The sequence below is a fragment of the Symphalangus syndactylus genome, chromosome 8 (genome assembly GCF_028878055.3).
Source record: "Symphalangus syndactylus isolate Jambi chromosome 8, NHGRI_mSymSyn1-v2.1_pri, whole genome shotgun sequence".
Classification (NCBI taxonomy): domain Eukaryota; kingdom Metazoa; phylum Chordata; class Mammalia; order Primates; family Hylobatidae; genus Symphalangus; species Symphalangus syndactylus.
The window spans coordinates 138033359-138060833 of NC_072430.2; the positions used below are offsets into that span (position 1 = coordinate 138033359).

General features: G+C 45.1%; 1 protein-coding gene across 4 annotated transcripts in view; it reads left to right on the top strand.

Annotated features, from left to right (window-relative positions):
- Nucleotides 1–27475, top strand: part of DGKD (diacylglycerol kinase delta) — a 119432-nt gene that overhangs the window by 32770 nt on the left and 59187 nt on the right. For 3 of the 4 annotated variants that reach the window (XM_055291023.2, XM_063645276.1, XM_055291022.2), the window contains exons 2-3: nucleotides 5473–5583; nucleotides 7621–7701. In XM_055291023.2, coding sequence (XP_055146998.1) covers nucleotides 5473–5583; nucleotides 7621–7701 — 192 coding nt within the window. Of the gene's footprint in view, nucleotides 1–3165; nucleotides 3432–5472; nucleotides 5584–7620; nucleotides 7702–27475 lie in introns of those variants that run through there. The other variant, XM_055291026.2, reaches the window with a different exon arrangement.

The window sequence follows — 27475 nt, forward strand, 5'->3', positions numbered from 1 at the left end:
CTTATATTAATTAACTATATTTTTCCCTTTACCATTTTACATGCAGAATAATACATGGAGTATACACATAAGTTGTGAAGCACAGTCACGGACTGTGCACACGTGGACCCACCAGCACGGCTGAGTGCCAGCGTGCTCTTCTGTGGCATCCTTTGGGGTTTAGTCTCCATTTGACTTACTCTTCTGGTAAACGCTGGTTCACACTTTTTACCGATTTTCTCTTTGGTGGTTTTTCTTTTTTATCATTCAGTGGGAGTTTCTTTTTTTCTTCCTTTCTTTTTTTTTGAGAGGGAGTTTCACTCTTGTCACCCAGGCAGGAGTGCAATGGCATGATCTCGGCCCACTGCAACCTCCGTCTGCTGGGTTCAAGCGATTCTTATGTCCCAGCCTCCCAAGTAGCTGGGATTACAGGTATCCGCCAGCTAATTTTTGAGTAGAGATGGGGTTTTGCTGTGTTGGCCAGGCTGGTCTCGAACTCCTGACCTCAGGTGATCCACCTGCCTCGGCCTCCCAAAGTGCTGGAATTACAGGCATGAGCCACTGCGCCCAGCCCATTCCGTGGGAGTTTCTGCTATATTCTGGTTACTGGTTACTGACTGGCTGTCAGCAGTAGTGTACATTTTTTTCCCACCTTGGCTTTTCTTTTATCTCTTTTTGAGGTGTCTTTGATAAGCAGAAATTCTCAATTGTAATATAGTTGAGTTTAGCAGTCATAGCTTATATCTAATATTTTTTTCTATTATATTTAAGAAACTCTTCCCAATTCCAAAGTCATTGGAAATTCTCTGTTGTCTGCTGGAAGTTTTGAAGTTCTTCTGCCTTTTGCTTTAGCACACCCAGAGTCTGCCAGGAGCTCACGCATGTGGTGTCCATGGGTAACCTGCCATCTCAGCCCCTTTGCTGAAATCCCCCTCCCTCCCAAACCCCGGTTTGCAGTGCCACCTGTTACACATCAAGCTTCCAAATCTGCAAGGGTCTGTTTCTGGGCTATCTTTTGTCCCCAAATTCCACTTCTCTTAATTTGCTCTAAGGATAGTTGAGGACATAAGCAGATATTTACTTATGGGAATATCCACTGAAGTTCTGATGATAGCATTGAGGGAATGGGAAGCATTCTAAATGTTCCGGCAGTGGCAAGCAGGTGAATGATGGAGGGGAGGGTGTGTAGGTGCAGTGAGATACTCTGTAGCCGGCAAAAATGCATTTGCTGATGTGGCTATATGGCGATAATATACATGACAAAAAAAATAGCAAGGTCACATAACAGTATGTACAGTATGGATTCCATGTTCATAAAAAGAAAGTTGTAAGTTGAAAAAAACCTGTTATCTTTGCTTTCTCCTGTCCTGGTCACACTCAGGGTGATTTGATCTGCCTTCGACCCCATCAGGCCACCATGTCCGCTCTGGCTGGTCCTCGGTGACCCCCTGGTGGCTGCTTCCTTTATCCTCGGCTCAGTTCTCATTTATGACCTCGCTGCTGCATTGGACATCACTGATGGCGATCTTCTCGACGTGCTCTCTCCTCTCCTGCACTTCTGCCCACTTTTTTCTTGTTCTCCTTTCTGGCTTTCCTTCCTCGGTATGGGTGTCCCTGGGTTCCCATTTCCCTGGGCCTCCGTGTACTCCATGCTTTCTCCCCTTGGCAAGGCATCTCCTGTGTTAAACCTTCCACATCACAGACCTGCAGAGCTGGCTGTCGCCTTACACTGAACTCCCCTGACGTTCTCGAGGCCCGCAGACTCAGCACGTCCAGAATGAAACCCACATCCCCCCACTGAGCCACACTCTTCGGAGGCATCCAGGATTTCTGTCCTGTCTCCTTCCCTTCACCTTGGTCTGTTGTCACATCTTTCTGAACATTCCCATGCCTGTGTCCATCTCTCCCCTGCCACCCCAGACTCTTGTCACCAACTCCCCCCCTTATGCGAGTTTCTGGAGTGTTCTGCCAGCCTCCACGTTTCACCCCCTCTTCTTTCCCACACTGTGGCCACAGTTAGCTTTCCAGAGTGTATTTCTGAGCCACTACCGGGCTCTGTCTCTAGCCCCAAGGAGCAGCTGCGGGCTTCTGCTTGCCCAGCCCCTCCTCCCTGGCCTGCTCAGGTACCTGTTGTCTCAGGCAGCCTCCCTTATGGGGCATCACTCACTGCCCTGTGCCTCACATCCCAGAGCACGCTGGTGTGTACATGTCTGCCCTCCTCTGGTCTGAGCTCCTGCCCATGCAGCCCTCACAGCCCAGTGTAGTGACCAGCATCTGGTGATGCGGCCACGTGTCGAAGAGGGGGCAACCTCACCCTGTGATTGGGCCTGCTGGTCCCTTTCAGACAGAGTCCATTCTGGACTTTCTCTGCCTCCTGGTTTGAAGCCCTTTCCAAGGACATTGTCAGAGCTGTCTTACTGTTAAGCAAGGACCACTGGAGACTTGCGCTTCCCCCCAAGCAGCTGCACGTGGTAGTCTTGGACCTGTGGGCTGGGCATATGTCTGTCGGGTCAGTGGGTGGCTGTGGACCACACTCCAGCTCAGGCCCAGTGCTCTCGTCAACTTCCTCTGGGGAGCCCAGCACTGGGATTGGTGTCTCGCCTGTGTTTGCTGGTGGGCGTGTGTTCACTTTCCACCTGCTGCTCTCTCTCTGACTGGAGCTTAAGAGTTTTCTCGGTGCTGTGTGTGTTGCAAATTTGTCTCTGATTGGAATAAGGGTATCCTAGTGGCTTGAACGACAGTTGGCCCTTTTGTTTGTGCATAGAACCTAACAAAGTGACTCTAAGAGCCCGGTGGCCCGGCATGGCCGGAGCGAACTGTGCCAGGGGCCTGGCCCTTTCACTCCTGACTCTGCTCTAGGGGCCAAGGAGAGGCCTCGTCAGCCTAGCAGCATTTCCTGTGGGTGCCTTTCACAGCTGCCACGTGCAAAATACAGCACATTATTTTGGGGTGTTATTTTCTTGACCACTTTTGGTTCATGGCTTTTGACTAAATGTTTAAAAATATTCTGCAGCATATCTATAGTACTCACAAGCAGCGAATCAGGAGAAGAAATGCAGTTTCTGAGAAGGCTTCAAAGAAATAATGGTCTTTATCTTTTCCCCAGCCTTTTCCGCTGAAACCCACCAGTCTTTTTCTGAGCACTCTTGTTCTATAAATAAAGCAGCAGCTCTCCTTGGGCAGCCCAAGATCGCAGACTCTCATCCGCCCTCAGAAAGATTGTGCGTGTGCGTGTGTGTGTAAGAGTATGTGGTGCAGTGAGTTGTGTTTTAATTTTGCTTTTCTTTTATGTATGAGATGTGTAGCAGGAGACACAAGAGAAAATACTCCAGCATCTGTCCTTTAAAGATAACTTATTGTAACTTTTCTGGGTTTTGGCTTGTTGGTTTTGTTGTCTTTTTTTTTTTTCCCCATTTAGGGAAGAGATGGAAGTGATTGCTTTCCCCACAGAGGTAAGGAAGATGATGGGGGGCCAGGAGAGATGTCTTCACAGTGAGGCCTTTGAGGTCAACAGAGAAAGGGTCTTGTGGTAAATGTTTCAGGCTTCCATGGGTGGCATTGTTCTGTGCAGATGTATTTGAAATGAGTGTCATCTATGTGTACTTGGATGCGAAAAGGATGTTTGGAAACAAATACCATTTCCCAGTCCTTCACACTGAAGACTGGTTTATATCCTCGCTACCAGAATCGGGGTGGGACTTTCTATCTGCCTTGGATCACCCTTGTTCTGTTTTGGATGGGACCTCAGATGCTAGCTGTATGCTGGGGATCCCTGCTGCCTCTAGTGGGGGGTGGGGATGGGGAGGTCACTTCTGGCAAACAAGCCTCATCAGAATGCTTGATCGTTGGATAATGTTGGGCTCCTCTCTTTTTCCTTCCTGGCACTCTTTAATTACTGGGGAGAGGGTGGGTGCCTTCTTCAGAAGTGTGAGGTGAATGTATAAGCCAAGAATGAGTCAGTAGATTCTTCAGCAGCTCTGCCCTGCGCTGATCCTCTAGAGTTGGAAAGGGCTGCTGTTGTGCCACTGGGTCAGTGCCGAAAGCAGAGTTCACCACGATTGGCACGTGCTGGTGAGCAAGAAGCTCTTGGAAGTGGTTGTGAGTGCAGCCAGTTCCCCCCAACCCAGGAAGGGCACAGTGAGGATGGCCTGTTGTGGGATAAGGAGAAGAGACCCCTAGGCAGTGTGCATTGGCTTGTGCTGTCCGGGTGTGGTTCTGGTGTCCGTCCACATGTTGATGGCGTGTCAGGCTGGGGGCTTTCTGCAGCATTCCCTGTTCCACTGTCTCTCCTGTTGTGAATGCCGGTGGATGGACCAGGCAGTGCAGTGTTCTGCGCTTGCATTCTGGCATAGGTGGGGGACATGAGCCTCCTGTGTCTTGCTCTTGCTGGTTTTATCTTAGGGAGTTTTAAGTGTTTGTGGATACTTAAGAACTTTGTACATGCACTGTTTGAAACATTTACGTAAAGTGCAGAGCTATATGGGATTAGGTAGTTAAGCAAAAGCTTCTCTGAACCAATGTGCTTGTCTTTGAACAGAATTTTTAGGAAGCCTCCCTCCGTTTCCATGCTGAGGCTCCTTGTGGACTGGGCATTTCTGTGAGGTGGGATGTAACATAGTGTGCGAACGCTGAGAGCCAGGTTCTTGTCTTCATGCGTGTTGTTTATTCTTTTTGACTGTGTTAATGGCTCCGAGTACGTCAAAACATCTCATGACCGAGTAGTTCCTTACGCATTTGATGTTTTGGTGGCATGGGCCGCGTAAGGTGGGGGAGCAGCTCCGGGAGAAGTAGTGCCCCCTTCATTCTTGGCTTTAATTGAGCCAAGGTGAGTGGACTGTAGAATCCATTTCTGGATTCTCGTAAGAGAACATCTCGTGTTATGGGGTGAACTCATCAGATTTTCGGGTTGAGAGGAGTTTTAGTGTCTGTGGCCGAGGCACTTCCCTCTCATGGTGTGTGCAGATGCACACGCCCGGCCTATGAGTGGTGGGTTGGGCTGAGGGTGCAGGCCTGGAGCTTCTGAGCCCCAGAGCCACTGACGTAGACAGCTTTGGCAGCAGCATCCTGAGAAATGGCAGGGGGCCAGAGAACACAGAGACAGGGCCAAGAATAGCTGAAAAATACCAAATGCTGAAGTTGGAGAATGCACTGGCCCCGCGTCCCAGTGTCCTCCCAGCTGCTGTGTACTGTGGCCCTGTGAGCCTCAGTGTCCCTTCTTCATGTCTGCCAGTGCATCCAGGGCACACCCTGGGCCTCTTGACACCCCCACCCACACAGGCACACATTGCCCCTTGGAGGATAGGATTGGTGCAACCCCCCATGCCCCCGGCAGCGTGCTGGGCCTGTGCGTAGGTCAAGGTCTGTTGAGAGTGTGAGAAATATTTTCTGTTAGAGACACGAATATGTTTCAGCCTCAACAGGCTGCATTTCAGCCGGAAGAGTGAAAGGGCACCTTGAAAACGCAAGTTTATGAATATGTTTCTGTACTTTCAGACCATCATCAAAGAGGGGATGCTGACCAAACAGAACAATTCATTCCAGCGATCAAAAAGGAGATACTTTAAGCTTCGAGGGCGAACGCTTTACTATGCCAAAACGGCAAAGGTGAGGCCCCTGCAGGAAAGCACACGCGAGGACATCACAGGAGCCTTCCCAGGGGAGGAATTGGGGCTGCTGAGTCCTTGTGTGGGAAAAGCTTCAATTCTCAGATCTGTTATTGCCAGTGAGTTTTGTAACACTCCATGCTGCCAGGTTTTACTTGTCTCAAGGCATGTTTTATTTCTTATCAAAATTAATTTCTGTTCATTTTCCTTTTCTTTAACATCATCAGTAACAGGGAAAAGGAAAAAAAGGGTCACAGAACCAGCCACGTTACAGTTGGATATCTTTCTTTCAGAAAGGTGGAGGGAATCACAGGGTTATGAATTTCATCTTCTTGTTATTAAATAATTCTTTATTCCTTAAGTATATTGAAGTTTTTTTTTGTTTGTTTGTTTGTTTTTTGAGAGGGAGTCTTGCTCTGTCGTCCAGGCTGGAGTGCAGTGGCGAGATCTTGGCTCATTACAACCTCCGCCTCCTGGGTTCAAGCAATTCTCCTGCCTCAGCCTCCCGAGTAGCTGGGATTACAGGCGCCTGCAACCACGCCTGGCTGATATTTTTATATTTTAGTAGAGATGGGGTTTCACTATGTAGGTCAAGCTGATCTCAAACTCCTGACGTCAAATGATCCACCTGCCTCTGTCTCCCAAAGTGCTGGGATTACAGGCGTGAGCCACTGTGCCTGGCCTAGAGATGGGGTTTCACCACATTGCCCAGGCTGGTCTTGAACTCCTGACCTCAAGTAATCTGCCCGCCTTGGCCTCCCAAGGTGCTGGGATTACAGGTGTGAGCCACTGTGCCCTGCCAAAGTAGAAGGAGCTGAGCTTCTTGATGTGTGAACAGAAATGGGAAATTCTTTATTTTTAGGCTTTCTAGCAATTAACCTTCTTTCTGTGTGCCCTATTGTAGGTAGATTTAAAGCTAGAAGCACCAGGTGGGTGCTGCTGGAGGAGGAGCAGCCAGTGAAAGTCAGAGATTACTGCCATGTTTAAGCGGATGTGGTGTTAGACATTCAGACACCAGTGTGTTGGCTGGGATTCTGAATACCTGTATTTTTTATCAGTATTGGTGTCAGTACTAATATTTTGGTATTTAAGAAATCTGAAATCTGAATCATTTACATTTTGAGACATATCCCTAGAAAGTTACTGCATTAAAATTTGAAGTGGAACAAAGCAGCTTGTTTAGAAAGGGTTCTGACCACTTCCCTCACTTAAAAAAAAAAACAAAACACACAACAAAATAACCTTTTACAGTTAGTTCTGGGGGCGAGGGGAGGGGGAAGGTTACTTAAAAGATTGAGTTTCTTTTCTGAGTTATTAGTTTGATTTTCTCCAGGGTTCCTCATAGAGCCATCGTAGAATAGAGGGGATGGTATAAGGGAAACAGGAGGCAGGGGCTGTGCCGGGGGACCCTGTAGGGAGTGGAGAGGGAGATGGGGGAGGTCCCCAGGCCTGACTCCCAGCCCTGCCCTGGAGCATCTCTCTCTCCAGGACCAGGATCCTTCTGCTCTGCTCCCTTGTTTCCTTTCATGGCCAGACCCTTTCCATTTGGACCCGTCTCTCTTCCCTAGAAGAATTTGTTTTAGCCAGGACCTTTCCCCTCCATGTGCTTGCTGGAGGAACAAGCCGGGAGGACACAGAATCCTCAGTCCAGAGCTCGGCCTTCCCTCAGCTAAAACAGTGTGTGAGAACGTACTTCACATGTAAAAGTGAACACTGGTATTGACAGTAGTAAATACAGAAATACCAGCATTGAGTTGTTTGTTTTGGTTCTCTTTTTTCGTTCACTAATGCAATGACAAAGTTTGTAGATTTTTTTTAAAAAAATCACAGCACTATACCTGTGAGCCCGAGCTTTTGGTTAGAAGCAGATGGGTGGGTGAATTTAGATTGGCTTATTGATTGGATGCTACAGTTTCAAGGTACTGGGGCCTCTGTGGGTGCTTGGTAGGGATCAGGGGGTGTGGTGGGCAGTGCTGACTAGTGCTTAGGGATGTACCTGTCTTTGTGTGCCTTAGTCCTTGTGTTTGTCTCTTTCCAGTCAATCATATTTGATGAGGTGGATCTGACAGATGCCAGCGTGGCTGAATCCAGTACCAAAAATGTCAACAACAGTTTTACGGTAAGATTCCTGAGTCACGCCTTTCTTGATTCTTCACTGAAGTTGGCTTTCCTTTTTGATCTGAGCATGTGTCCAAGCAGTTCAAACATTTTCATTCTTTTCTTTCTGATTGGAATGATTGCTGGTAAAATTTGAATTTAATGCTGAAAGTAATACCGTGGTTGGAGAATAACCAAGAATTTGGCATGCATAAGCACAAAAGAACAATAGGGACCAAATGAAAAATTTTTATATGTGTTTTGGTTCACGTCTTTTTTTTTTTTTTTTTTTTTTTTTTGAGATGGAGTTTCGCTCTTGTTGCCTAGGCTGGAGTGCAATGGCGCGATCTCCAGCTCACAGCAACTTCCGCCTCCCGGGTTCAAGCGATTCTCCTGCCTCAGCCTCCGGAGTAGCTGGGATTACAGGCATGTGCCACCACATCTGGCTAATTTTGTATTTTTAGTAGAGACGGGGTTTCTCCATGTTGGTCAGGGTGGTCTCAAACTCCCAACCTCAGGTGATCCGCCCACCTTGGCCTCCCAAAGTGCTGGGATTACAGGCGTGAGCCACCACGCTTGGCTGGTTTACGTCTTACCAGCTCTGTACAGAGTTTTGTTTTTTGTGATTAATGTAGAAAATTTGGAAAATGCAGAGAAGTATGTTAAAGCAATTAAAAAGCAGCCGTAATTCAGCCACCTCAAAAAACATTGAATGTTAATATTTTGGTGTATTTCTTTTTTTTTTTCCTTTTTTATGTTTAAACTTTCTTCTTTCCAAATTTATAAAAGTTATATGGGACTTTCTGCAAAAGTTCTAAATGCACAAAATCATGTGATCTCACCACTTGGAAGTGGCCAGCTGCTTACTCTAGAGTGTTTATCTTTATTTCTGTATATTTATGTCTTTACCTACATGTACCCATGAGATCATGCTGAACCTTTTGGTTTACACCTGTGTTTTTTTTTCCCCCCAGGACAATTTATAGTAGAGATTTGCTCATGTCAGCTGATCTAAATGTTCGTGATATTATTTAATGGCTATAGTAGCATTTTCTCGTATGATTTTATAATTTAGGCTTTACGGGCTGACTTTAGTGCCTGCCTGTGTAAGGTTTGACTCTAATAACAGCACTAGAACTTTTAAAGCTATTTTTCTTTATGTTATTAGGCCATCCCATCTAGACAAAAAGTATGCACCCTAATTTTAAAAATTATTCTTTTATAAGTCAGTCAAGGTGAGTAATTTTCCTCAAGTTTAGGATCTGATATTTTGAGTTAGTGTTAGTTTCAGGTGCTTTCAAGTTTTGTTTTATTTTATTTATTGATGGATTCATTGTTGATGTTGCTGATACAAATGGGATTTTCCTTCCTCTGTCTAAACTTCTGCTTATTTTGTGTTGATGTAACTGCTCTTATTTTACTTGGAGTATTTGTAGTTTTCTCTACTAATTTATTTTTACCAACTGGGAAGAGACATTTTTAACCACATAAATAGATTTTTCTTTGATTCGTGGTTTTTAGAGTCTTTAATAGGAGTAGGTGTCGAATTTCATTGGAGTGTTCTGAGCATCAGTTAATTAATTAATTAATTTTTTTGAGATGTAGTCTTCCTTTGTCACCCAGGCTGAAGTGTGGTGGTGTGATCTTGGCTCACTGCAACTTCCATCTCTCAGGTTCAAGGGATCCTCATGCCTCAGCCTCCCTAGTAGCTGGGATGATAGGCGTGCACCATTATGCCCAGCTAATTTTTGTAATTTTAGTAGAGATGGGGTTTCACCATATTGGCCAGGCTGGTCTCGAACTCCTGGCCTGGAGTGATCTACCCGCCTGAGCCTTCCAAAGTACTGGGATTACAGGCATGAGCCACTGTGCCTGGCCTTGGGCATTAATTTAGATGTTCATTTTGGTTTCAGTTATTTGCATATTTAAAAAATTATTCTTGGTAATATTGAATTTTACTCCTTAATCTTGTAATTTAGAATTTTCCCATTGGTGTGTATGCATTTGTTTTGGGTGAGAACGTAGCCTTGTTGCAGTTTTAAACAATTGTTTTTTCTATTTTTAATTTTAATGGATACATAATAGTTGGACATAATTGCGTTTTGATTTCAGAGTTAAACCAACCCCATAAAATTCATTTAGTAACTTTCTGTGAGTTTATGTTTTCTGCAACATTTTATGTAGCTTTGGGATTGGTTGTTTCTTAAGTTCGAGAGAATTTATTTTAAATTATTTGTCAAGAAGACTTTTTAGGGAGATAAGGCTGTAATAGAAATAAATCCTAAAATATTTATTTCTTGCATTTTAATCATTTGAGCCTTTTCACTTTTTGAGTCCACATCTGTAATTTACTTTCTCACTAATTTCACACCTTCAAATTTAGTAGCATGTACTGTTGTGTAGTTTAAACACCTGTGTCTCTGGTTGGATCTCCTCTGCATTTCTAATTTTGTTAGTTTAGTTTGCTTTTCTTGTCATATTTCTTAAACTCTAGCATTTTTGTTTTCTTTGTTTTTAAAGAGAACTAGTTCTTAGATTATTGAACAATTCTCCTTTTCTGTTTCAGGACTTGGGCTGCTGTTGAATAGTTTTATTTGGTGAAATTCTCAGATTTGCAGATGTCAGAAAGTTCTACTCGGGCTGTAGGGTGGAGGGTGAACTGGAAGGGGAGGGAGGTTTGTAGGATTGTTAGGAGAGAGTGGCGTGGAGAGTGCAGAGGTGTCTAGGGGGCAGTGGGAAGGCTGGTGATCAGGTCAGAAGGGGGTGGAGTAGATGAAGGTGTCAGGGCTTCTGCTGAGTGCGGCAGCAGGCTGGTTAAGTGAGCTTAGGAGTCCAGTAGAGGGGCTGTGGGGTGGTGGGGGAGGCTTCTTTATCTTCCATGTCTGTCACATTCTTTAGCCTTATTTTATTTAATTTGTTGGTTTTTTCCTAGTTCTAGTTATCAAAGTTTTTATATTGTTTGTTACTACATTTACTTGCAACCTCCCCTCCCAGCTCCCACCCCCCACCCCCGATTCTGGCATACTTTGTTTTTATCCTGGCTTATTCTTGTTTGATAGGTAAAAAATTTTTTTTTTTTTTGAGTTGGAGTCTCGCTCTGTTGCCCAGGCTGGAGTGCAGTGGTGCGATCTCAGCTCACTGCAAGCTCTGCCTCCCGGGTTCACGCCATTCTCCTGCCTCAGCCTCCTGAGTGGCTGGGAGTACAGGCGCCTGCCACCACACCCGGCTAATTTTTTTTTTTTGGTATTTTTAGTAGAGACGGGGTTTCACAGCGTTAGCCAGGATGGTCTCAATCTCCTGACCTCGTGATCCGCCCGCCTCAGCCTCCCTAAGTACTGGGATTACAGGCGTGAGCCACCAGGCCCGGCCGATAGGTAAAATATTTTTTAAAAGTTTTCTGTTTAACAAAGTCATTCCCTCCAGGGAAAGATTTTCCTTTGATCATCTCCATTTTCTCTTAGGTTTTCAAATGTTTTCATTGACTTAGGATTTCTCCCCTGATTTATTAAACTTTGAGTGTGTTTTAGTGATTTTAGTTGTTGTCTTCAAGTCTTAACGCTTGTTTGCTTTTTTTGAGACAGTCTCACTGTGTCGCCCAGGCTGGAGTGTAGTGATGTGATCTCAGCTTACTGCAACTTCCACCTTCTGGGTTCAAGTGATTCTTGTGCCTCAGCCTCCCGAGTAGTTGGGATTACAGGTGCCCGCCACCACACCCGGCTAGTTTTTGTATTTTTAGTAGAGATAGGTTTCACCATGTTGGCCGGGCTGGTCTTGAACTCCTGAGCTCAAGTGATCTGCCCGCCTCAGCCTCCCAAAGTGCTAGGATTACAGGTGTGAGCCATCATGCCCAGTTTTATCATCTTCCCTTAGCAGCCTAGAGGTGTGGAGCACTGCAAGACTGTAGGGTCCATTCGAGTTTTATGCTTTTATTTACTTATTTCTCCAAGTCAATGTTTTTTGTCATTTTTAAACCCATGTTCTCTTTTGATGAAGGATTAATTTTTATTGCTTCATTTAATGTTGTTTGAAATTTCAAAATGCAGCAAAAGGAATAAAACCAATGGGCTTTATTCTCACCCTCCCTGACCCTCCTGGAGAGTCATTCCTACCTGTGTATTCCATTTGGTCTTATTTATTTATAATATATGCTACATGAGAGCAAGGATTTTTGTCTGTTTTGTTCATGGCTTTATACCAAGTGCCCAGCACACAGTAGGTGCACATAACTCTTTGTTGAAGAGTGGCTTGGTCACCTCCAGTTCCAGAATGATTTGGGCCCTGCCCCTCATTCGGCTCTGCAGGATGCTTCCTGGGACCAGATGCTGGGCTTGGCTGCAAGATCAGGTCCTCCTTCCTGCAGGGCACAGTCCGTGTGCATCGCAGCAGCCACGGCAGGGCTGGGGAGGAACTGATGTGGGTTGCTTCTCTGGGCAGGGCATGGGGGATCCCTGCCTGTGGTGGGGGAAGGGGGTAAGACCACGCCAGAGCTGAGGAGCGTGGCTGTGGGGTGGAAGGGGCGCTTCTTGCCAGAGGGAGTGGGCGTGGGAGGTGCGCTGGGCGAGCAGCCTCTGAGGCGGGAAGTGCTTTCCAGGCTGGGATGGGTTTGGGCTTTTTTGTCAGAGCTGTGGGAAGCCATTAAGATTTTAAAGCAGGGTGGTAAAGTTGGGTTTTTGTTAGAAGAATCTGTCTGCTGCTGGAGGCGAGATCTGCAGGGCAGAGGTGGCTAGGTGGATGAGAAGGGGTGCAGAGGGGCCTTTCCCCCAACATGAGGATGTGGACAGCCCGGATGCACTTACGGAGGTGAGAGATGGGGCCTGAGAGAGCCATGCACTGCGGGCGGGCAGGGTCCATGCTTCTGCTGTTGTTGGTACTTTTATTTGTTTTGGGTGACTCTGGGAATTAGATATTAATAACAGTGTTGAAGGAACATACCGTATCATTGGCCATGATGCATGCTTCCTAGAAAGCAGCGCTTTCTCCAGAGGCCCAGTTTCTTCTCCTCACCGGGAGTGTTTTGGTATTGCTGGCCTTTCCAGTTCTAGAAATGTCCCCTCGGAGACTGACTTCATGGTGGCTGGTGTCAGAGTCTGTGTCCCTTGTGAAGGAGGCAGAATCAGAGCTAAATTCAATTCAGTGAAGATTTTCTAGACTAAGTAGGAAGAGGGCTCATCATCCGAAGTGGGCATGGGTGCTCCCCGTAGCCAGTCTCATCACTCGAAGTGGGCGTGGGTGCCCCCATAGCCAGGCTTTGTCCACAGGACAGTGGGAGGCAGTCAAGGCCTGAGCCCTGGCCAGGTCCCTCAGAGGGCAGGGAGCCTGGAGCTAGGAGAGAGTGGTGATGCATGGTGGCCATTTCCACTCCCACAGGGCCCTTTGCCCTTCACACCTGCCTGAGATGCCTCATGCCGTCCTGCCCTGGGCTTCCCTGGCCACCTGCTGGCATGGCCTCTCCCATTTCTGGGGGTGCCACTTCCTAACTGCCTCTCCTCTCACAGCTCTCCTTCCCTGCCCCCTGCCTTGGGTGGGATGTGGGCGGGATATAGTTTGAGTCCATCGCGGGTGCTGGTTTTATGGAGCACACATTTGACTCCCCCAGTGGGTGGTGGAGTGTGCAGACCTGAGCTCCCTGAGCTCTCTTGGGTAGCCCTGGCCCCCTCTCACGGGCAGGGCTGCTTGCACAGCTGGAGGGCAAGGCCTGAGCTGCTGTTTCTGGAGAGCTAGAGCTCGATAGGCCTGGACTGCCCAGGAGGCCCGTGGAAAGGCTGATCCTTCCTCAGTTGTTCCAGCTGAGTGTGTATGGCCTCCTGATGCTACATGTTCAGTTGCCTTTTACTTCCTTTATGGGGGAAGTTTTATGCTACGCATATTTCCAAAGTGTGAGCTCCCCAGAGGAATCAGGGACTCTGTCTTCGAATGTCCAGGGTCTGTGTATCCTCCACCAGATAGAAGACCCAAGGCAACAGGACTGGGCTCCTTCTCTCCTTTTAATCTCTGAAAGTACGGGACCGTGCAAGGTAACTTCATGCTTTAAGGCAAGCCAGAGTGTGAATCCCAGCTCAGCTTCCTCTGAGCAGATGACCGGGGGCGAGTCACAGAACAGCTGGAAGCCTCCATTTTCTCATCTGAGAAATGGGGCTAGTAACCTGCCTTGTGGGATGGTTTGGTTGTAAGGACTAAATGAGTTAATGAATGTAGGCATGATATGTGTGTTTGTGCCTGTTAACACTGTGATTATAGGCACTTACTGATTATTCAGTGAATGAATGGAAAGCAATAAACCAAACTCATTTATTATGTCATTTGGTACGTGGAAAATTTTCTTCTAGTTTGGTGTACTTAACGTTTCATACTTTCTCTGTTTACTGAATAATAACTTTAATTGAACAAAATCACTACTAATTAGTCCAGATTTCACTGGGCTTCCGTTAGTCTGGCTGTATTATTACTACTCCCTGGGTCATGGCAACTGCAGCTGAGGTGAACCTTAGAGAGGAAAGGTAAGTTTTACTTGAATATGCCTGAAATACAGAGCCATTCAGAAGGGTCATATTCTGCCCATTGTTAAAAGCGCTGTGAACTAAGGCTAGGCATGGTGGCCCACACCTGTAATGCCAGCACTTTGGGAAGCCGAGGCAGTGGATCACCTGAGGACAGGAGTTCAAGACCAGCCTAACCAACATGATGAAACCCTGTCTCTACTAAAAATATAAAAATTAGACAGGCTTGGTGGCGGGCGCCTGTAATCCCAGCTACTTGGGAGGCTGAAGCACAAGAATCACTTGAACCCGGGAGGTGGAGGTTGCAGTGAGCTGAGATTGCATCATTGCACTCCAGCCTGAGCAACAGAGCGAGACTGTCTCAAAAAAAAAAAAAAAAAAAAAAAAAAGCACTATAAACCATTGAGGGGCCCCTCGTTTCTTACCTAATGAAGTTCAGGGTCTGGTCCTCATGTGCCCTCCCAGCCTGGCCTTGCCCCAGCCAAGCCCAGTGCTTCTTAGGGAGCTCCCTGTGTGTACGGGTCACCTGCTGGCCCTGGTCTCTGGGGGTCTGTTTCCCCAAATTTTCCCCACCGACCCTGTCCGTTTCCTCCTCAGGGAAGCCTTCCTGTTCACACGGTGCTCAGGAAACTGCCGTATGCTTCTGTGGGGCTGTGGTTCTCAAACTTGGCCATTCCTGAGCGCCTTTTGGAACTTTCCCCAGAAATGTGCAAGTGGGTGCTTTTTCAAAGCTTTCCAAAATCTTAGGGTACAGCCACTTTGGGACCCCCCTCTTGAGGGTACTTTGTATCACTCATGTGATGCTACATTAGCACAAGCTCCCTAGTAATGTGTACTTGGCCACACCTTGAGCTCAAGGCCGTGGAAGTCTCTTGGCAGCTTAGGGTCCCCAGTGCTCTGCCCTTTGGGGTGACTATGTGTATGAATATGAGCTGGAAGAAGCAGGTTCTGTTGCTTCTTTTTGTTAGCACAACAGAGAGGATGTTGCCTCACCTCTTCCTTGGCAAGCCCCGCTGAAGAGGTGCTCACTATTGTGGACCCCTCTGTGGGCCAGGCTCCCCCTTTTACCATTTCCCAGCTCACGTCCGGCCAGCAGCTTGGGGACAGGGTTAGCCCCTGTGCTCTGTGTGTGCACTTTTAGCGAGTTTGCCAGCTGGAAAACTTGTTCATCCCAGAGAATGGAGGAATCATTTGACAAGTAAGGCATTACCCTGGCCACCTAATTTCAAATCAGTTGGAAAAGATGCAAGTTTTAGAACTTTTTTTTCCTTATTTGAACAATCCTGTATCACGGCAGACTCTCTACTGAGTGCCTGAGGGGGTGTACAGGGTAGATAAGTGTGTTCCCTGCTCTGGGAGACTTCTCACAGCATATAAAGAAGTAGTCCTAGTGCCCTGTCATAAGTAGAGTGGAAGAAGGTGCAAAGTACAGTCAGAGTGGTGGTGGTCAGCCTTGGGAGTGGAGGTAAGCTTCTCTGAGGAGGGGCATGAGAGCTGGATGTGGGAACGGATCCCTTTTGCAGAGAGGACTGGGGAAGAGTCAGGGAGTCAGGGGCATCCAGGGAATAGGTGGTAGGAGTGTCTGTTCATGTGACACACTAGCAGTGCCTGCTTTCCAGGTACAAATCCTCCTGTGTGGATTCATTTGTTAACTTAGTTCTTAAAGTGTTTGAATCTTAGTAATGATTTTAAAGGAAATTTAAAATAGGGAGAAAATGGGCTGGGTGCGATGGCTCACGCCTGTAATCCCAGCACTTTGGGAGGCCGAGGCAGGTGGATCACCTGAGGTCAGGAGTTCAAGACCAGCCTAGCCAACATGGTGAAACTCCGTCTCTACCAAAAATACAAAAATTAGCTGGGTGTGGTGGCGGGTGCCTGTAATCCCAGCTACTCAGGAGGCTGACGTAGGGAGAATTGCTTGAACCCAGGAGGTGGAGGTTGCAGTGAGCCGAGATCTCACCGTTGCACTCCAGCCTGGGCGACAGAGCAAGACTCCATCTCAAAAATAAAAATAAAAGTAAAATAGGGAGAAAATGTTGCCACAGTAGCTCTGCAGTTGTTTTCTTTTTTTGTGTTTCTCTTCAGACTTTTTTTTTTTTTTTTAGATGGAGTCTCGCTCTGTTGCCCAGGCCAGAGTGTAGTGGCGCGATTTAGGCTCACTGCAACCTCTGCCTCCCGGGTTCAAGCAATTCTCCTGCCTCAGCCTCCTGAGTAGCTGGGATTACAGGTGTGTGCCACCACACCCAGCTAATTTTTTTGTAGTTTTAGTAGGGACGGGGTTTCACCATGCTGGCCAGGCCGGTCTCGAACTCCTGACCTCGTGATCCGCCCACCTTGGACTCCCAAAGTGCTGGGATTACAGGCGTGAGCCACTGCGCCCTTCCTCCCTTCAGAATTTTTAATAGGCAAACATTAAATTTTACATGTGTTATATACACATCAGTATATGTATAATTTTGTATTTTGGCTTTATTTGCTGTTTTATCGTAAGATTCCCCATATCATGAGTCTCTGTGATGATCGTTTTTTACAGTGGCAGATATTTCATTGTGTAGATGTGTCGTCACTGATCAGTTAAACTTTGTTTGCTCACTCTTGCAGCATTAGGAACTGAGAATGTTTCAGTTTTTCCTGTTGGAGATAATGCTAGAATGTGCATTTCAGATCACAGGAGGGACATTTAGGGAGGTGAGTTTGTTCTCCCCTGCAGAGCAGCTTCCATGCTGGGCCCTGTTTGCCCAGGAGAGGGTGCAGTTTGCCCTTCAGGAGCTGCTTTGGTTTGGTCTTGGGTCCCTTTTTGTTACCTGCCCTGAGAGTTGAGAAGACAAAACTTCCTCCTGCTTTGGGTGATTCTAGTTTGGTTCTGGTTTTTGGCTTTATTTTTGAGTATTTCTGTATTTCAGCTTCTGTTTACTTTCCACTATTTTAGATGGATCATAATTTGAACTTTCAGGTATCCTAAGCCTCCAGAATCTCTAGAGGATTGGCATTTCACATAACTTTTAAAACGCAATAGCAAGAAGAGGTTGGGTTGGTTGAAGGGAAGTGGACCGATCAGGGGACTCTGGCTTATATGACTAAGCTGGTGGAGGAAGGCATGTGAGCAGATGTTGGGTGAATGTCTGCTGTCCCAGTGGCACATCCTGGAATGAGGTTGGGTGGAGGGTAGGTAGAGAGCTGCCCCAGGTATGGAAGGTTGTAGAAGAAGAGTTGAGTACACACTTGTATGAGGGATGGGGCTGGTTTACGGGAATGGAACCAGCTTGAAAAGAAGGCAGAAAGTGAGAAGTGAATACTTGTTGGTATCATGTAAGAACAGAATGAAGAAAAGGACAGGCCGACCCTTGGTTTATTTTTAAATTTCAGGAAAATGGATTGGCCAAATAATGGGGATCGAAAATAAAGGGTGTTTTTATTATAAGCCAAGTAAAAATTAAATTTAACATATGTATGTTGTTATGGTTTGATTGTGTCCTCCAAAGTTCATGTGTTGGAAACTGAATCGCCAGTGCAACAGTATTGAGAGGTAGAAACTTTAAGAAGTGATCAGTGCCAGGTGTAGGGGCTCACGCCTGTAATCTCAGCTCTTTGGGAGGCCAAGGCGGGCAGATCACTGAGGTCGGGAGTTTGAGATCAGCCTGATCAACATGGAGAAACCCTGTCTCTACTAAAAATACAAAATTAGCCGGGTGTGGTGGCACATGCCTGTAATCCCAGCTACTCGGGAGGCTGAGGCAGGAGAATCACTTGAACCCAGGAGGCGGAGGTTTCAGTGAGCTGAGATTGTGCCATTGCACTCCAGCCTGGGCAACAAGAGTGAAACTCCGTCTAAAAAAAAAAAAAAGAAAAAGAGGTGATCAGGCTAGGAGGGCTCTGCTCTGGGGATGGATTAATGCTGTTATTGTAGGGGTCAGTTCCTAATAAAGGGATGAGTTCATCCCCTCCCCCTTGCTCTCACTGTCACCTTTGATGCAGCATGAAGCCCCTCACCAGATGCCGCACCATGCTCTTAGACTTTCAAACTATGAGGCAAATAAACTTCTCTTCATTTAAAATTACCTAGTCTGTGGTATTCTGTTATAGCAGCGCAAAACAGACTAAGACACATGTCTAGAGGGCTGCTTATATGTAATAGCTATATAATACTGCATATATAAAGGGCAGTTTATATTTAATGCTGGTAGAATATCATGAGGGTAGTATATGTTAGAATTAGATTTAGCTACTCTATTAGTTTCTCATGGCCTCCATAACAAATTATCCGATAATATGAAACAAAAGAAATGCATTCTGTCACATTCCTGGAGGCCAGACATCTGAAATCATGGTGTTGGCAGGGCTGGGGTCCTAGGAGAGACTCTGTGACTTGCTTTGCCCAGCTCCTGGTAACTCCAGGCATTCCCTGGCTTGTGGCTGCATCACTTCAAGATCTGCCTCTGTCTCCACACGGCCTTGTCTTCCTTCTTCTTTGTCTTCTCCTCTGTTTCTTAAACGGACACCTGTCCTTGGATTTGGGGCCCACTCAGATAATCTAGGATAATCTCGTCTCAAGATCCTTAACTTGATTATATCTGCAAAGACTGTTTTTCTAAATAAGGTCACATTCACAGGTTCCAGAGATTAGAACATGGACATACGTTTTTGGAGGCCATCATTCGATGCCCTATAGCTACAAATAAGAATGGTGTGAACAGGCAAGGTTTTATTCTTTCACACCAAAGAAAGTAGTCCTTGGTCAGTATGGTCATTTTGCAAGGTCAACCGAGCCCTTACAGAATGTGAGTCTTCTAGTCTAAGAGGCTATGAGGTGCTAGTCACCACTGTGTCTCCTGTTGTTGGATGGGGAGACGAGGAGAGGAGAAAGTATGTTGCCTGGTAGGAGTTCATAACCAGGATTCATGGCCGCCTCAGAGCGGTCTGTGGATATGACTATATTTTATTAAAATTGGTTTCCATTGTAATCATAAGTATTTTATTTTTGGCACTTAGAGAAATTCTGAGAAGGAGTTCATAGGCCTCACCAGACTGCCAGGAGGGATCCATGGCACAGAACAGACGAAGAGCTCTTGTATGACTTCCCCAAAGTGTGACATGGCACTTCTGCGGACATCCTTCCAGTTGATCTTTAGTTATGTGCTCATACCATATAGCTGTCAGGATGGTTGCCCTGAAATAATCATATCAGAATAACCATGTTATGCAGAGAGAAGGGTGATTTTTCATGTCTGTATTTATGACTTCCTTTTCCCCAAGTAATATTTTTGAAATAGTTTATGGTATCAAGAAGTTTGATGAAGTGTATCATGAAGAAGATCTTCCTTGTTAGCTGTGCGACCTAGGGCAGATACTTCATCTTTCTAAGACTCGATTTTCTCATCTGTGAAATGGGTTAATACTGGACTCTATCTCAAAGGTCATTGGATTGGCACAGAAGTGCGTTCTGAATGTTTCCTAGTTTCTAATCTCCACCACCAGTCATCTCTACTAGTAGGAAAGTAATAGGGTTTAACTTGCTAACATGTAGCAAGTTATTCTGATTTATAGAAATTTCAAAGGATTTCAAATGAGGCCAACTTTACAGATATATTAAAAAATAGCTTCTGTAGCAGAAGAGTAGATATCCGGAAAAAGTTATCCTTAAAAGTTTTCATGCTATAATCAATACAAACAGGAAAAATAAAAGTTAAGGGAAAACCAAGTATAATTTAACATATAAGATGCCTTTAATTGGTAGCTAAATAAAAAGGAAGCTATGTAATGGATCAGAGTATTGCATTTAAATCTTGTCATGGCAGAGCACGGTGGCCCATGTCTGTAATCCCAGCATTTTGGGAGACCAAAGCAGGAGAATCACTTGAGCCTAGGAGTTTAAGACCAGCCTGGGCAGCATAACAAGATCCTGTCTCTACAAAAAATAAAAAAATTAGCCAGGTATGGAGGCATGCACCTGTAGTCCCAGCTACTTGGGAGGCTGAGGCGAGAGGATCACTTGAGCCCAGAAGTTCTAGGTTGCAGTGAGCTGTGATTGTACCACTGCACTCCAGCCTGGGCAGCAGAGCGAGATCGTGTCTCAAAAAATAAAATAAATCTTGTCCATGTGGCATTCATATTTGTGGGGTGAATGAAAGTTCCCTAGTAGGCCTACCTAGTGTGAAACTGTGGCCGAGTTTCTCAGCTGTTTCTAGCAGACATCAACCCAGAGGATGGTTAGGACTGCTTCTCGGGTGAGGAACCATGATCTTTATCCAGATTTCAACATCAGTTTTCCTTTTTAGCATGTTTGGATTTCAGATACTTTCTGGGCAAAATTCCTAAGCCAGTTAACTTTGGCTCGGAGAGAGGAAAACTGTATTTTTTTTTTGTTTTTGAGATGAGTCTTACTCTATTGTCCAGACTGAAGTGCTGTGCTGCGCTCTCAGCTCACTGCAACCTCCGCCTCCTGGGTTCAAGCAGTTCTCCTGCCTCAGCCTCCCAAGTAACTGGGTCTACAGGCATGTACCACTACACCTGGCAAACTTTGTATTTTTAGTAAAGACAGGGTTTCACCATGTTGGCCAGGCTGGTCTCGAACTCCTGACCTCAGGTGATCCACCCACCTCAGCGTCCCAAAGTGTTGGGATTACAGGCGTGAGTCACTGCGCCCAGCCAGAAAAACTGTATATAATTGGCAAATGTCTCTGCATAAAAGACTCTTCCCAATTGCTGCAACTGCCGGCCCAGGTCTGGGACAGGGAGAATTGTATTTGTGGGTCCCAGAAGTCCTCTTGAGTGTGAAGTGTCTTTGCTCTTCCCGTTGGGAAGCCCCACATTCGTTAGCAGCTCCTGCCTCTGTAGGCAGCAGCTCCTGCCCCCTGGGCTCACTTCTGCAAAGCAAGCCTGCCTCTATTTCTGCTCAAGTGCAGTGTTCCAGGAGAACCTGACTGCATGTCCCAGCTCTGCCAGCTCTCAGTGGTGGGTTCTTGGCCACCTGTAGCTTCATCCTCCCATCTGCCAATGAGGGTGGTCCTACCTAGCACAGCAATGGTGGGGCAGTCAAGCACCGGGCAGAGTAGGTGCTCAGTGAATGAAATGCTGTGATTGTTCCACACATGCCATGGACAGCAGTGCAGGCCTGCGGGATCAGGTGCAGAAGGAAGTTAACCCAGTGAATTCCACACCTGGTACGCTGTGTTCTCAGGTTAAAGAAGCAGGAAGAAGCAGGCGTTTAGTCAAATTGGTGGCTGTTTGCTACGTGTGGGGTTTTACTGAAGGCAGTACCTGCTTCTGCAGCACACCTGGTCTGAAAAGCCAGGTTGCTCCTTGTGAGGGCTTAGGGTTGCTTCTAACAGTCACTCCAAGCAGGCACAGGGAGAAGATGCTGTCCTCTTCTGGCAGCCTGGCTGGTGAGCAGTGGAACCAATTGTGGTGTCTCTTCTTTATATTTAGAGTTTGGGGTGGGAGAAGACGCAGTTACTCGTCTGGGCTGTTTGTTTAGGTTATCAGTGGGGTTTGCATTTGTGAAAGCTAAGCCATTTTCACCATATGATTGTGTGTGTTTGAGAAAGTATTTGTGTTAATTGTTAACACTTGTTATACTTGTTAATTGTTATGAACAAGTGTAGCATACTTGTTAATTGTCGGTATTTACAAATAGCAGAGAAAACAAAGTGGATAGTTGAGAGACTGTCATTGGATTATAGTAATTTAGTAAGGGAAAGAGTTCTTTGAGAAAAGACCTGGGGGAAGATACATGGATTTGATTGAATTTTTTCCTAGGGTGCCTAGGCAATGAATAATTTTTAGCCATCTTTACTCAGTATGCTTTTAAATGTGTCAGGGTGTGATTGAGCCAAGTCCCGTCTGTCTGTTTTTTTTTTTTCCTTGAAAGTTACAAAAATGGTATCATTCTCTAGGAAATCATGTTAAAAAAAAATCCCACGTTCCCGTCCCAGAATAACCTGGTGTTTCACAGTACAGAGTGGTAGGATCTTTTTATTTCCTTGAAACAACTTGTTATCAAATTAAGATAATTTCCTGCTCTGTGGTAGGGAGACTGCTGTTTATTGATCCAGTCCTTCCTCCTCACCACACAATTGAAGAACCTGGTTTGAAGTGTAAACCTAAAAAACATGTGATCCCCCCATACCTTTTTTTTTTTTTTTAAGACAGGAGGAGGACTGTGGGAGTGGTTATCAGTAGATCTGTGCAGAAGGGTTGGCCCTGCAGACTGGGTCTGGTGTAGAATGTGCCCTGTGGGAGCTGCCTCCAGGCCTGTGGCAGGGTGTGTTAATCAGTGCTGGACTTTGTACAAGAAAAGTCGATGCTGTTTTCTTTTCTTTTACTTTTTTTAAATTTGGTAGAGATGGGGTCTCACCATGTTGTCCAGGCTGGTCAGCATGGTCAAATCCTCCTGCCTCGGCCTCCCAAAGTGCTGGGATTACAGGTGTGAGCCACTGTGCCTGGCCAATGCTGTTTTCTTTGTAGCTGAATTGTTCATTGGCTGCAAAGCTATAGAGGGTGGGTCAAGATAATTAGATGTTTGGAAAATAGTTAAGAGTGGGATTGGCTTCCACCCCATTCTTTGATTTTTGTTCTCTTTGGAAAAAGAGGGGCTTAAGGGACACTGACCTTGGAGGCAGGAGCCTTGGGGTTTGTCCTGCGCCCGTCATTGACCGGGATCGCCTCCTTGTCTGTAAATCAAGGTCATGGGCGCAGCTGACTTGCCAAGGCTGTTGCCAGCTCTGCTCTGCCTTCTGAGGAACTTGATGGTTTGCTTCGTGTGAAAACTTGATGGTTTGCTTTAAGATATCACTAGATACCTTGGGGTGATATCTAATCACACCAACGAAGAGATTGGGTATTTGTTTTTCCCAAATCCCTAAGTGCTGATTTCTCCAGGACAGTACACAACCTCTTATCTTTAGCACTCACTTTGACTTGCATAAGTTTCCTGGCTTGGATGATAAGCTATGTGGTCACCCTGGTTATTCAGAGGAAGGTTCATAGTGTTCTTTAATGACTATTCTAATGCATGAAAACCATTTTTTGTGACTTCATTGAGACATAATTGATGTACAATAAACTGCAGTATTTAAGGTGTACAGTTTGATAGTTTTTATACACACACACTTTCTCTCTCTCTCTCTTCCTCATATGTACACTGAAGCTGTCACCATAGTCAAGATAACATTTCTATCACCCTGAGGATTTCCTTGTAATCCTTCCTTCTCTGCCTCTTCACAGGCAAACATGGATGGATTTGTTTTCTGTCATTGTAGATTACGCTGCATTTTTAAAAGAATGCTATATAAATTGAGTAATGCAGCATGTACTTTTTTTTTTTTAATGTCTGGCTTCTTTCACTCAGCATAATGGTTTTGAGATTTTTCATGTTAGGAATATCAGTAGTCCATTGTATGGATATTCCAGCATTTGTCTATTCTATTGGTGGGCATTTAGGTAGTTTCTAGTTTTGGGTTATTACTAATAAAACTACGAACATTTGTATACAAGTCTTTATGTGGACATATTTTCATTTCTCTTGGGTAAACACCTTGAAGTGGAATTGCTGGATCATATAGTAGGTATATGTTTAACTTTTTAAGAGGCTGCTAAACTGTTTTCTGAAGTGGTGATCCAATTTTATATTCCCACCAGCAGTATATAGAGAGTTCCAGTTGCTCCACATCCTCACCAACACTTGGTGTGATCAGTCTTTTTAATTTTATGTGTCCTAATAGTTATGTAGTGTTATCCCTTTGGCTTTAATTTCCATTTCCCTGATGACTAATGATGTCAACATCTTTTCATGTGTTTGTTGGTCATTTGTATCTTTTGTGAAATGTGTGCTAGAACATTTATCCATTTTTTTAATTGGGTTCTTATTGAGTTGTAAGACTTCTTTATGTATTTCAGATGTAAGTCCTTTGTCTGATACATGTGTTGTGAATGTTTTTCTCAGTCTGTGGCTTGTGTTTTCTTTAATGACACTTTTACAACAGAAGTCTTTCTTTTTGGTGAAATTCAACTTACCAGTTTTTAAAATGGCTCATTCTTCTAGTATTCTATCCAGAAAACCCTTGTCTACCTCGGCTTGCAAAGATTTTCTTCTATAAGTTTTGTAGTTTTAGGTTTTACAGTTGGGATTATTATTGATGTTCTTCCCCAAACCCCCATATGGATGTTCAGTTTTTGTGGCAGCATTTATTGAAGATACATTCCATCCCTCATTTAATTACCTTTGCTGCCTTTTTTCAAAAGTCAGTTAACCTTTTATTTTTGAGACCCTTTCCAGATTTTTTATTTTGTTTTATTGAACTATATTATGTCTACCTTTACCCAAATAATTCTACACTTTGTTGATTACTGTAGTTTTATAGGAAGTGTTGAAATTAGAGTCATCTTTGTTCTTTTCTAACATAGCTTTAGTTATTCCAAGTACTTAGCATTTTCATATAAATTTTAATATTAGTTTGTCAATTTCTGTAAGTGAGGCCTGCTAGAATTTTGTTTGAGATTGTATTAAATCTGTAGATCAATTTGGGGAGAATTGCTATCTTAATAACATTGAATCTTTAATGATGTTGAGTTTTCCAGTGCATTAATATGTTCTCTCTCTCTATTTAGGTGCTTTAAATTTATCTCAGCGGTGCTTTGTAGTTTTCAGTGTAGATGTCTTTAACGTCTTTTGTTAGATTCATTTCAATGTACTTTATGTTTTTATTTTTATTAATTAAATGGAATTTATAAACATTTTATATCTAATTGTTTGCTGCTAATATATAAGAATACAGTGGATTTCGTGACCTTGCAAAATACTGCTTGTTTAATTCTAGTAGTCATTTTGTAGATTCCCTAGAAAGTTCCATATAAAGTTGTATCATTTGCAAATAGGGACAGCTTTACTTCTTCCTTTCTGACTCACATGCCTTTTATTTATTTTTCTTGCTTCATTGCAAAGGTTAAGGTTCCAGTACAGTGTTGAATAGGAGTAGTGAAGGCAGGAATCCTTTCACCTTTTCTCCAGTCTTAACACGAAACAGTTTGGTTTTCATCATTATGTGTGATGTTAGCTGTAGGCTTTTTGTAGGTATCCCTTATCAGTTTGAGGATGTTCTTTACTTGATTGCTGACAGTTTTAATTATGAATGGGTGTTGAATTTTGTCAAATGCTTTTCTGCATTTATTGAAGTAAATAGAGAGTCAGGCCAGGTATGGTGGCTCATGTCCATAATCCCTGCATTTTGGGAGACTGAAGCAGGTGGATCACTTGAGGCTAGGAGTTCAAGACTGGCCTGGCCAACATAGTGAAACCCCATCACTACTAAAAATACATATATATATATATATATATAGTGAGTCTGTGGTCAGTGTTCCCCTGCCTCTGTTTTCTGATACAGTTTGTGTAAGTTTGGTGTCCTTTCTGAAATATTTGCTAGAGTTTACCAGTGAAATGATGTAGGTATGCAGTTTTTTTGGGGGAAAGTTTTTGATAATACCCTGTGATTTTAATGTTCAGATTTTTTGTTTCTTGTGTCTGCAGTGACATTTTCTGCATTCTCTTCCTTTTCCATCTGATTTATGTCTGTTGGATGGAGAAGTAGAAACTTTATGAGAGAAGGGATATCTTGGGGCTTGTTGATCTGTTTTCATCCCAGCGCCCCCAAACCATGCCTGGCACCAAATAGCCACACTGTAAATGCCTGTGGGGTTAATTGATTTGTTGTTGCTGTGTCTCTATTCCTTGGCACCTCTGGGAAGCATTTTTGTCTCTCCCCGTTCACATCGTACTGTGTCGTCACCGTGCTGTGACGGGAGCTGGCTGAGTCAGGCTGGCAGGCCATGGCTGTCCTGCATGCCATGCCCTCCCGTGGCGGCTCTTCAAATTCTTGGCCATGTGCCCAGTGCTGGTACACAGACCCTCTGAGTCAGGGCTTGCCAATGGAAAAAATATCTTCAACCTTTTTTGGTCTTTTAAAATATTAAAACCTATAGTTGGAATTACTTCTTTTCATTTTTGCAATGTACTTGAAGTATCAGAGGAATAAGGAAAGCCATTGTAAGCTTGGTTAGTGGAAAGAGATAAACCACCTCTGAGCATCCAACTAAAATTAGGAAGCTGGTGGTTCTAGATGAGGGAGGATAATTCCAGCAGGCTCTTGACCTTGTATATGATTCCCTGACTGACTGGGAATGTGGTCTGAGATGGCCTTTCCTGGACAGATTACAAATGACAGCCCCTGGAGCAAACACATGAATCAGCCAGGGAGTTAAAAAAGAACAGGGTAATTTGGACTGGGCCTCTCTCTTTGAGGACATGACTGCTGTGGCTACAGACTACATGCAGGTCCCCAGCATCTGGAAGGAGTCTGTACCCACTTAACCTTTGCATCCTAAGGAGGCTGGGTCTTTGTGCACCAGCAGCAGCTGTAGAGGTTGGGCTTGGGAGTCAGGGGCTCCCTTATCAAAGCTGGGAAACTTAGAATAACAGCTGTGCTGTTCATGGACCTGTAGTCTCTCCTGTTAAGCAGAGTGCTGAGTTCATGTGATAGCAAACACAGCTCTGTCAGACCACAGGGTCACCAGGCAGGCACTCCATCCCTCCCTCCAGGAGGAGACCATGGCATGCCTTGGATGAGGTGACTTGGCCAACTGTCTTGTGGCCCCAGCTCCTGACATTACCATGTGATGACCGTGACACTTGGAAGAGAAATGTCTGAGGTATCGTGGTCCTGGGTCCTGTGGTACAGGACCTTGTCTCTGCGGTCCTGTACTTTTGCTTCACAATTATAAGAATTGAAAGCTTCAGGTTGTTTCAGGTATGTTTTTTCAAGAAGTGCAGTAGTAGTGTGTTTATAGATGTTGTCCTTAGAGTTAGTTTTGGGGGAGAGAAGATGACTACCCTTCCATCCTGCAGATGGATTGGCTGGGGAATGAGGCCATCTCTTTGCAGAGTGAGCAGTGAACCATTTTTGTCTGTACACTGACCTGGGGCTGATTTGGCATCCTGACCTTCCAGTCTGAGGGAGTTGGTAAGGGGCTGGAAGGACCCATTCTTTGTGTGTGTGGGTATTTTTTAGAGACGGGGTCTCGCTGTGTTGCCTGGGCCGGTCTGGAGCTCCCGAGTTCAAGCGATCCTCTTGCCTTGGCCTTCCGAGTAGCTGAGACTACAGGTACATGCTGGACCCACACTTTGGACTCTGTCCCTGCTGGCCTAGTTCTTTGCCAAGAGCAAAACTTGAGAGCACCCTCACACAGGTAACAGACCTTGTCAGGAGACATGGCTGTTTTCCCAGACAGCTGAGCTCTCAGACTAAAGCA